This window comes from Apostichopus japonicus, chromosome 17, assembly GCF_037975245.1.
Source record: "Apostichopus japonicus isolate 1M-3 chromosome 17, ASM3797524v1, whole genome shotgun sequence".
Lineage (NCBI taxonomy): Eukaryota > Metazoa > Echinodermata > Holothuroidea > Aspidochirotida > Stichopodidae > Apostichopus > Apostichopus japonicus.
Window position 1 is genome coordinate 7711492 of NC_092577.1, and position 12441 is coordinate 7723932.

The window sequence follows — 12441 nt, forward strand, 5'->3', positions numbered from 1 at the left end:
TATAGACGTAAGGGAGTAACAGACAAACGATTCTGTTTTCCTTTCTTCGTTTTTTGTATTATAACTCTTACTTTCTTAAGTGTGCGACCATGATAAATTTATCTTCAATTTGTCAACCGACTTGGCATCAATTTGAGACCGAGCGGTGTGACACCCATACCACTGTTTTTTTATACCTATGGGGTCGCGTTCTCGAATGATAATAGTGAATTTCTATTTTCCTGTTTCCAAGTACAGCGTTAGTGTAAGCAAAGAACTCTTTCAGTATCATGTAAGTCTCACTAGACGTTCACTCTTAACTTAACGATTTACAAATATGTCCATATGATAAGGAAAATATATTTGTCTACTGATAATTTTACTCAGTTTCTGCTTGGTTGCCATGACAACTATGTGAAACAAAACAATAGGTGCCCGTTCTGGAGCAGTTAATGAGTGACACACCATTGTATACCTCCGTGCTCCACTATAAGTGTACAAATAAATAAAATATTGTTTTAAATTTACATATAATTCTAATTGCTTTCCCTCATATCATTACCCACTTTTATTTATACTATTATTTTTTTTAAGGCAAACCATGCATGGATTTTATTCTTCGATTTACAAATATGTCCATATAATGAGGAAAATATGTAATTAAATGTCTACTGATAATTTAACTCAGTTTCTGCTGGGTTGCCATGACAACTATGTGAAACAAAAGAAATAAGTGCCCGTTCTGGAACAGTTAATGAGTGACACAACATTGTATACCTCAGTACCTTAATTCCTCTATAGAATATGGTTATAAATTCACATATAATTCTAAATGTTTTCCTTCATATCATTACCCACTTTTTATTCATACTAAAATTTGTTTAGGCAAATCATGCATGGATGTTAATTTCCCCAATAGATATAGATTTCACTCTTGTCAAGCGCCAATCGCGGTAACGATGGGATGTCCCCCCCCCCCTCAAAAAAAAAACACTACCACGCATTTCAAACTAACTCAGAGTAGTTATAGCACAATGTTGCGTTTCGACTTAGATATTGGACATAATTTAAGTCAAACTATACCTCAAAGGTATCATTTGAAGTATAAACTTCCCCTTTTCCTGGAAAGTACCACAGACCCCCTCACCCTCCTCCCCATATATGATGTCGGCTTTGACGACCCTCTGTTCCTGTACAACACTGCAGAACGAGTGTCTTATTTTTGCCTTTATAAAGTCTTTATGGTAATGCTACACATTAGAATATTCCTATTACGGTACATCTAGTACAAACAGTTCCGATACATGTTTGGTCTCTGCTTTGCTTTCGTTTATGTTGTAATACACTTTGCAGCAATTTCAGAGAAACAAAAACTTCGTTTGCAGAACTTGTAAAAGAATTAAGTTACACTTTGCGGCGTTATTCTGCAATTCAGATTGGAAGAAAGGCTTTAAGCGGAAGTGTGGATTTGTTTAAATATGTGTGCTTTTCGGGGGGGGGGGGTGGGGGGGGTGGGGGGTATTCGGTTGACCGACTCCGAGGGGCACAACATTACTTCAGAACTTTACACAATAATTATCGCAGTGTTATTAAGTTGCCCAAAGTGTATATGATACCTATTTTTCGGAAAGAGATTTAAAGCATCAGTTGATTTGATTGCTACTCTCAAAAACATTTTATAGAGCAGTGATTTCGAAAGAGCGATATGTAAGCAATATGACTTATCTTTTAAATCAACCAAGCTTAGCAATATTAAGCGTTGTTCCATCTCTATTATTCGATTTGTTGTTTACTAATACAATACTCTGTTTTGGGTGTCTCCTTCCTTTAAAATTGCAATCATGTGTTACTGATCCATTACTCTCTTGTACAGTGGCGGCGGAACCGGGGGGGCTTGGGGGGGCTCAGCCCCCAATGAAAAAGTTGAGGGGGCAAATGCATGATAAGCACCCCAATATTTACCAAGGCTCCGAAACGTGCATCTGCCCATTTTTCAATGCATACTTGTCGATCTGTCCGATGCACACGTATACTATATAGGTGTAATAATTTTAGTAATTGCTGGGGGACCCTCGGCCCGTCACCTGGCTATAGACCACATTGTCACCCCAACCGCGTCTTCACGCCCTGTGAAAAGTGGATGCAGTGAGTGTGAGTACCGGTAAGCGTAACACAACTTCGTCTTAAGCCCAATGGAAGCAGGACACTTCGCCTAACAACCATTTCGCACAAATGCCATTTCGCCCAACCTTACCATTTCGCCCAACCAGCCTGGTCATTTCGCCCAACCAGCCTGGTCATTTCGCCCAACCAGCCTGGTCATTTCGCCCAACCTTGATTAAATATGATACTTCAAAAGGAAACGTTCGGGAATTGTTAACGTTACATGATACGAATCGAATATTACGGAAACTTGAGGATCGATCAGTGTGTTAGGGGTTAGGTTTCATAGTAGACGTTCGAATATGAAGGAATATTAAGGAAACTTGAAGTCCTTTACTTTGTACAACTTTAGTAAGGAAACGTTCGGGGATTTTTAACGATACAGGATACGAACCGAATATTAAGGAACCTTGAGGATGGATCAGTGTTTAAGGGTTTAGGTTTGATAGGTTTGATAGTAAACGTTCGGGAATTGTTAACGTTACGGGATACGAACCGAGTATTAAGGAAACTTGAAGTCGTGGTTAAATTGATTAGGCCTACATATGTGATTACATATGTGGTTACATTGATATAGTGGTTACATTGATTAAATATAGTACTTCAATATTACGGACGGGTTATATATTTTTTTTCAATTTAATAAGGAAACGTTCGGGAATTGTTAGTCAGTAGGATGGATCAGTGTTTTAGGGGTTATGTTTGATAGGTTTTTATGAAGACCGAATCCCCTGTGTTTGTAGAATAATATAACTTCCATTGTATGCGTAAATGCCTAAAGTAGTGTAATCCTCTCATTATACCCGAAATAACTGCTCAGACTCCGATCGATATCAAGCGGACCGCACTTTTTTATTTACCTATTACGAAGTAACCTAACCCAAAATATATCAAATTGAACTAGTGGAAAAGAAAAAGTAATATTATTCTGACTGATAAGTAAAAATAAGGTTGGGCGAAATGACCAACACGGTTGGGCGAAATGACCATGCTGGTTGGGCGAAACTATTATGATGGTTGGGCGAAATGACCAGGCTGGTTGGGCGAAATGACCAGGCTGGTTGGGCGAAATGGCAGTTGGGCGAAATGGTTGTTGGGCAAAGTGACTAGAAAGCAGGCCAATGACTTGCCTCATTTCAGCCAGTTCTCCAACATCCCCTTACTTAGTGGCGGATCGTCCATATATACAGTCAAGGGCGGATGCCCCCCCCCCCCCTGACGGACTCAAATGGACTGCTGGCGCCCTTTTCAGCTTTTCACTACTTTTTACTTATTCGCGATTATTGACTATTTTATTGCCCTCTCATATACCTATTAACATTTGTCATATTCTGTTGGTGTAATTTTCCGACAAAATGGCGACGAAACCTATTTATTCTCCGTTTATCTGCAAATTAGCAAGGCCCGGAAAGGGTCATTTCCTGCAATCTATAGAGTATCTTTACTCAAAAACTTTCTGTACGCTCCGCGCCAACCTGTGGTGGCGCTCTGCTTAGATAGTGTCGAAAGCGCCCCTACAGACCATTCTTGCCCCCCCCCCCCTGACCAATACCCCTAGCTCCGCCACTGCTATTATACACTCAAAAACGTCTTTGCGAGTACACTACGAGTTATAGCTACTCTCTTAAAACACCATCGAATATACAAATTACAATGTTTTTACAGACTTTTACGTGCAATCTGAGAAATTGCAGGCTTGAGACCCATATTTTAGGGCTAGGTATTCGCAGCATAAAACACTCGGGAAGTGCCGTTTCCGGCCATCTGGGGGGTTTGAAAAACCCAAAATTTTCGTGTACGCTCCGCGCCAACCGATGGTGGCGCTCTGCTTAGATAGTCTCCACACATTAGCCCCCCAATAATTTTTCCGTTCCGCCGCGCCTGCTCTTGTATGTGAATCAACAACACTCTACATGTCAAAATAAATTCACAAAGTTGGCTGGTTGGTAAAGCCTTTAAATAAATGTAAGAAATTTGAAATGTGTCCATAATGACGTCATTGTGACAATACCTTTCACGTTTCTTGACTTTAAGGATGATGGAATGGATCCAACCGGAATAGTGTCTGGCAGATAGTATGAATCAAACCTATAGAGAGAGGTAGAGTAATTATCATGTAAGATGTAGATGACGTAGAGGAATGTCCTCCTAGTCAGGTTTATTGTTTACCAAATCAATGAAGATAAACAAAGTAAACAACAAATAGCAAGGAAATAAATCACATCTGATTAATCATTCTGATCAGAATTAATTATAATCACAAGTCTTGTGTTTCAACGATCCCACGAAAAATAAATTAGAATGGATCATAGAATTGAAGTAGGGAGAATGACGTCATGCGACATATACTGAAGCCACCCATTCCTACTGGTGGCGCTTCGCTTGTACGGCAAGAAAGTACCGGCGCATAATACAGGCACTACGTATTGGACATAACTAAAGTGATAAAGTTGACATAAATCACTCAAAATGTTAGAGTTCACTGGTAAAATATAAATCTAGAAATAATGAAACTAAATTATTGTTTCTTAATCTCAAAATAGTTTTAAGATGCTACAAGTAACATTTTTCGATGTAATGGCGGGATGACAAACCTGCAAATACTTGTACTGAAACGGAGGAAGAATGGAATGGAGAGGTGTAGGAGGGTCGAGGACATAGCAACATTCTTTACTGGACGAAACAGCTGATCCTCCCGGGTGATTTCAGTAAAAAGGTTAACACAAAATGTTGCAATAACATGAACAAGGCAAATGTACCAAGATTCCTTATTATTACGTATGTATTCGTTATCGCCCTTTAATAATGTTATAAGATTGCACGCATTTTTTTGTTGTCATTGATCTTAATGAAATTGTACAAACTTCTAACATTTTTGTGGAGTTGAAAAGAATGTATTTAACCATACCATTACACAATCGAATCTTTCTATTGAACGATGTTCTCAGTGAAGAACTGCATCTGTCCCAAATATCAGACTTCCTTCATACAACTTCCTGGTCATATTTTATTAAGAACCACACTATAACGCGATCTTTGTTGATTTGCAAAAGAAATGTTTAATGAAAGAACAAACACTGAGGGGCAGTGGAGCATGTGACTTTGATTTTACGCAAGAAACCATTAGCCTCTGACATTATGTTAATAATCTCAAAATGAATACTCTGTGCGTTCATCTTCACAAATTAAAATATTTTAATGTTTTCAACAAAAAGTTTCTTTATACCGGTACTTTTGAACTGCATGTTTTATCATTATAATTTTTTTATAGCAATGTTTTAGACATGAATGCACTTGTTACAAAAACACAACGACAAGGGAGAACTTTTAATTACAAAGTTGGCAACTGGTAATTTCCATTAAAAAACGGAGGCCACTTTCCAGGGTTATCAGGATAGTGGCAAAGCATGTGCCCAATCAACCCCCACCCCTAACCCACACACACACCTCTTGCATGGCTTTGTCGCCCTTGACACGGTAAATGGACGGTATCATCGCAAACATTTGCAGTGAATTCTACACTAAGTGTATTTATACTGGTGACTTAACCTACAAGTAAATAGACCAAAAATATATGGATTGTGGTGTGACATGTGGGGATTTTACAACAATCGTTTTACCTCTTTTTCAGCAATCCGATTTTGTTTTGGTCATATCATTAAAAATGTTATGATTTTCTGGCAAAAACCATTAAAGATCGACCACACACACATCTGGCATCTGGCCGATATGAATTAACCAGACTGGTGGTAGGGGTAGAGGGAGGGTGTGAAACCTTGAACTTTTGTGGTAGCATAGTATTATTCATTATGATTGTTATGATTGCTAAGAGTTTGGTAAAATACATAAATGTTGTTAAAGGAGATATGCGTTGTAAATATCACCCTCTCCTTACAATATGGCGACTCATCAAGCTAAGCTGTTTTTCAGTCTGTCTTAACTAAACCAAATGCCGAGACCTTAATACTAAAACCAGTATGTATTCTGTGAAAAGAATATTTGACAGCCCTGGTAATATGTTGTTCACTTCAAAATCTAAGAAAAGGATAATGTTCATACTGTTACGAGGGCCCATTGTAGCCTAACGCTAGTCACTACTAGTGAGGAACCTAATGTTATAATATAGAAAGTATTTGAAATTGCCAACGTGATAAATCAATATTTGAGAAATTAGGTCGGGTTACCGTGTCAGAATGTTATGATACACGATTGTTCTGGTATATTCCTTATGATGACACGCTGGTCTCGGGTTAACGTCGGTTTAGAAGTCCCCGTTGAGATATCGATACCAAGATTGATTCTACAAGATGCAAGACAGAATTTCTTCTGCGTGGGTCCCACCAGATAGAAAGAATAGGTGGCCCAAAGTGGCCCAATGTGGCCCTATATATGAGTCTAAAGAATTGGATATTGATACAGACTATATACGTGCCTTGTAACATGACATTTCAAGCTCATGATTATATCATATCCAGCATAAATTGGTTTAAGAAAAAAAAACATATAGTATACTACATAAAAGTGGTGACAATATATATCCAAATTCTACTCAAGATTATATGACTGGATTTTAAGCAACAGCTAAAAAAAGGTTACCATGGTAACACAACATATTGTAATTAGCAAACAGTTTGCCTGTTTCTCCCAAAACACAACTTACAGAATATCTGCTGTAGGCTACTCCCTCCTTTCACAAGATAAATCTCACTAATTGTATGTCAATCCCTCTCCTTATGTTCCTCTTATCTATACTCAAACCACAATGGAGTTAATGTACACAAGACCAGTGTTTTAAGACCAGTGTTTTATCTTATTTAGCTATTCCCTGCTCTAAGCAAAATAAAGATAACCCTTTCACCTAAGCCTCTAAATATTTTGGAATTTGCTGGTCTGGGCAAGAATTACAGTTCCCCACGTTATAATTCTATCACTCTGAGAAAGAGTTGATTAACTCTTGCCTGGTATCTGTAATGTACATGACTTGTATATCTACTGGATGAAAGATTGGGCAAAGTAATTGATTTCCGATATGGAGGTGGATGAAATTCCGGAGATTCACCATGCGGGATCATCTCACAAGGTAGGCATACATGTAAATCATTTTGCAATGTTTTACTAACTTAGGAATTTACTCACTTTCCTATTCAACAATTAACGTTAACAAATGATTCTTGCAATTTTGCTATGTACCAATAGGTCTAATCAAGTAAAGACTCATGAATGATAAATTATAACAAGCGACATTTGTTTAATAATGTTTTCGATACTATCTACTGTAATTTTACCTAAAGATGTTACATTGTTTAGCACCTAAAAGAGTCTAAGGTCATCGCCCACAGAGAAGAAATGCTCTTGCTAATAATAAAAGGATGCATTGACAATGACTGATGATACTTTCTTCCATTCAAATTCAAAGTTAAAAAAATAAAAACTGATTGGCAGGATATATTTGCTCTATCGATTAATATTCCACTTTTCCTGTGTTTGTTAGATGTAAAAGTTTCTTTTATACAACAGTTACAACAGTTAATTCAGGATGTTCTTGGTTGTTATAGATTGGTTTCTTGTGGTATATTAACTATTTAAACTGCATCATTTTTGTTACATGTGGTGGGCCCTTTGCAGAAGAAATTTTGTATTGCATTGGCATTTCTTTACTTTGTGGAATGTTACAGATGTCATGTCACAAGGCACATATAGTCTGCCTCAATACACAATTCATTAGGCCCATATAGGGCCGCATTGGGCCACCTATTCTTTCTATCTGGTAGGACCTATGCAGAAGAAAATTTGTCATACATTGGCAGTTCTTTACTTTGTGGAAAGTACCTTTTCATTTGATATTGGTTTTGTGTGGTACCAGCTATGATTGATCATAGCCTATTTGGGGGCCCTTTTTATAGTGTTTCTGTTGGCCCCTTTGTAGCAGAAAATTTGTCTGGAATGATGATTTCCATAGTCTTTAAGATCAACCCCAACATTCCAAACCGGTTTTGAGTGGTACCTTGCATATTTAATCTGGGTCAATGCTACGATAATGGGCATTTGGGCCATATTTGGGGGCGTCTGGCGGGCCCTTGGCAGCAGAAAATTTGTCTGGCATTGGCCATTCAGTACTTTGTGGCATTCATGCATTAAGTTGACATTGGTTTCAAGTGGTACCTTGTTCGTTTGATAAAATGAATTTTTAAGGGCTCTTTTGGGCGTCTGGCTGGCCCTTTGCAGCAGAAAATTGTCTGGCAGGATGATTTTCATAGTCTGTAAGATTAACCCGAGCGTTCCAAACCAGTTTTGAGTGGTAACCTGCATATTTAATCTGGGTCAATGCTACGATAATGGACAATTGGGCCATATTTGGGGGCGCCTGACGGGCCCTTTGCAGCAGAAAATTTGCCTGGCATGGGCCATTCAGTACTATGTGGCATTCATGCATTAAGTTGACATTGGTTTCAAGTGGTACCTCGTTCGTTTGATCAAATGCATTTTTGGGCCCCCTTTAACCGGCTCCAGGGGCCACATGCAGCAGAGGGACCCAGGCAGACATTCACTTTTGGATATACTGGGTTTTTCCCCAAATGTTCCAATACTCAGATATTGGTACCTCGTTCGTTTGATCAAAGTGCACTGGGCTACCGGGCTATTAGTATCATCCTACCTTATACATGTATTGCACAGCTCTAAGTAAAACATCACTCTGGCTAATGTAAAGAATATATATATATATATAGGTTACGTACCTTGTATCTATTTAGCATAATAAATATATATTTACCAAACAGTTGCAAGTTTGTTTTAATGTAAAAGCTTTTTTTTTCTTTACAATCGTTTGTTTTCTGTATTTATTCACTGAGTGGCTGAAAGAAGCGCTTTAAAATATTTCACTAATATTTATATGAAGTAAGGGCCATAGCGGACACATCAACTCAATGTACACAGATATGCCATATAAAAGAAATATTGATGAACTTTAAATAATTTATATTTTTTCGAACAAAACGTTCTTGTGTCAACCTGTCCGCTGCTACAACATTGACAAATAATAATTTAAGGTTATTTTATTCATAAAAGGGGTCTCCCTGTTTAGATCCCTCCCTACGGACGCAAGCCATATTTGGACCCACGCCCCTCACTTTCAAAGAAAACAATGTAAGAAAGGGTAAACACTTTATAGTGTTGTGAAAAGTCATATCAATGTAAGCCTAAAAAAAGCTTATCTGGCTATTAAGACGAGGACGAAAGACGAGGCTTTCCCCTCACACCAATGAGGCTGGTCACGTGACTGGTTAAATATCAGTAAAGTCAACTCTAAATAATGTCAAATGTTTTATACAGTGACGGTGTAAGTGTCAAACTTGGGAGAAACAACCAATATCGGTTAGAAGTATATTACATAAGCGTTTGTAATTCATTCCAATCTTTGTATCAATATCGAGAGAGATCACTGGACATTTAACGAAGAGTACTATTTTATCATATTTTGTGTGAAGAATGGAAAGATACAGTATGGCCTTTCTTCAAGTTCAGCTGTCATGACTTATTGGATCATTATTCTCGGCTTCTTCACACCCTATATTAAATTTATCTCACAAAAAAATACATTGTTTTATATTAAATATTGTGCAACATTTAGACCTAAACTGAGGGCGATAACGATAATAGCTAATTGCATTATGTTGATTCCGGGAACTACATTTAATATCGCAGGTTTGATTGGATGCTATTAAGCTTTCATTTTTTGAGTTTTCTACTAAGCTCGCACAATGTGTTATACTCAAAATAAATATTCAATACGGTTTTTTATTAACCATCCTATGATAATTGTTTAGCTCATTGTTTGACACGCATAATGTTATTCTCAATACGAAATTAATCACCCTGTATTTTGTGTTCCTGTTAAACAGTCAAACAAATTCAATAAAATTAAACTGTGTAACACACGATGCTAACGATCCAGCAGTGTCCGTTTATGCAAAGCGTTTAATACCGTAATAACAAGACTGCAGCTAAACAATCGGAATCATAAAACATATTTTTATTAAATATACAATCACTCACTACTACCAATAATTAAATTGAGAGCTACACAATAATGTGTTATCTACACTGAAAAAATAAACTAGTCAATATTGCCACGGACTAACGTTAAATTAGTCTGTAACGTTAGTCAATGCACACGAACTAGCAAAAATCTTCGTTTCATCGCTGCTTCTTAGTCAGTTTACACTGACTAAGGAAAATATAATCACAGCTTAGTCGGTGGCGACGGACTAAGGTATTTTAACCCATGGACTAAGAACGATACGGACACCCGATTTACGCCATAATCGTAGCTTAGTCGGTGTCGACGGACTAATGTATTTTAACCCAATTCGATTCACTTCAATTTGGAAACCGAGAGGCAACGGCAGCTTGCTGGACTTGGCATAGTTTCATACGATCACTCTAAGCAACTTTCAACCGTAAATCACCCAAGAAGGTCTTTAGAAGAATGGAGGTATTAACTGCCATCATCGGCCTACCTGTTATTCCTTTAACTTGAAGGTAAAATTAAAGTTAATTGTTAGGCCACTGGCACTAGTACTGTATTATGGTTAGTGTAACGCTACCCTTGTCACGCTGGCGTTTCGCAATACACAAGTGCAATGACGGTGAGTAGCCTATAGGCTTCTACTGGGTACTGCAGTGCATTCTCAACACTAAAGTGTGCATTCTAACACCAATTAACAATGTGTTATGTGTGTATTGGGCTAGATTGAACAGTGGCACATAATCTTCTAATTTATTCCCAAACAAATGCTGGAACTATAAGTCTTAATAGTTTATTTGAAGTCTACACTCATTTGGTAAAGATTTCCTGTAATTTCCCATGTGAATCTAAATGGGTAGGCTTTGTGATATTGAATAAGCAAGGCTAGACCTTCAAACGTACAGTCACAGTAGGCTGAACAAATTATGTTGGCTAGTCAACGGTATTATATGTTGCGAGCAGTCAGGATGCACGCTTCAGTTCTATTTAACCTTTTCATTTATCATTTTTTAGTATTTATTTTCCGGTCACGCCCAGGAAACAATTGCGACATTCCTTCACGGTCGACTTGTTTACTGTAAGAAGTATTAACCGTTTTTTCTCAGGAAAGCTTGATAGTCTGAAGTTATTATAACATGTGCTTTTAGTATACTGCCAAAAGAGTAAGTTGTTGTATTTGTATTGATATTTTATGTAGAAGTAACGGAAAATTTAGTATGTTTAGTTTGGTCTAATTGCACGTTTTTTTTCTGTCCAATGTAGTGCAGGGTTCACTTGCGCGAATTCAAATTATTCTGTTTATGTATATGTATATGCATCAATTCGTAGATTATGATATTTTTTTTGACATTTATTTGTAATTCAAGCATATCTGTTTAGTAGCAAAGTTTAAAGGTTAAGATTAATTAGTTTTCTCTTTTTGATCCTAGATTGAATGAAACTCATTGACGTAAATAATAGATCAGATCATACAGTTTAACGCAGTTCCTAAAACTCTGGGTATTCTCTAGTCTTCGCCGGTCCATTATATACTTTAGTACTACAAGTAAGACTAAATCAAAACGACCGAAAGACAAACTTAGTGTAACAAAGTACTGATTCTTCTCTAGCCTAGGTCTAAACAGGCTTGTTATGTGAGCAAGCAAAATAACAACTAAAAACGATTATGCCTATAAATAAGTTGGCTCAGTGCATTTCTGTTTCTAAAATTTTATATTTTTAAAGATCATAAAAACAAACAAAGATTTAGCCCATGTTTTATTATCTCTGTATTCTGTTTTAAAAAAAAAACAGTCTAGTATATCATTTACGTGCAAGCTTCATAAGTTTGGTCAAATTTCTACTGATCTGTAGAGCGGGAGTCCAGAGGGTTTGCTTAGCTGGGAAGGTAACCAATTGCCTGGTACATCACAATGTTCACAATGCATTCCTGTATATGAAATCTGACGACTGGCAAACCGACTGTGGTGGATGTGGCTGGGAGAGCAATTTTAAAGTCACCTAATAGCTAACCTAGATCAGCTTTCATGGTAACCACATCAAAGTAAGAACAATGTGTCAGGTATGGCCCCAAGAGCAACAAATGGCCATCGCCAGTAATTATTGGTGGTGGGGTACCCCTGCCAGTGATCAACAATTGACCCCTCACGGCTGACCTAGGTCAGCTCATGAGGTAACCACTTGAAACCTACTGGAAAATGTTGGTTAGGACTTCAGATAAAAGGGATGGGCATTGCCAGTAATTTTTATTGGTGGGGTACCCCTGCCAGTAG

General features: G+C 37.6%; 1 protein-coding gene across 1 annotated transcript in view; it reads right to left on the reverse strand.

Annotated features, from left to right (window-relative positions):
* LOC139985121 (NLR family CARD domain-containing protein 4-like) overlaps nucleotides 1-12441 on the reverse strand; it is a 101344-nt gene that overhangs the window by 34366 nt on the left and 54537 nt on the right. Inside the window, exon 5 of the mRNA XM_071999347.1 lies at nucleotides 4154-4230. Coding sequence (XP_071855448.1) covers nucleotides 4154-4230 — 77 coding nt within the window. The remainder of the gene's footprint in view (nucleotides 1-4153; nucleotides 4231-12441) is intronic.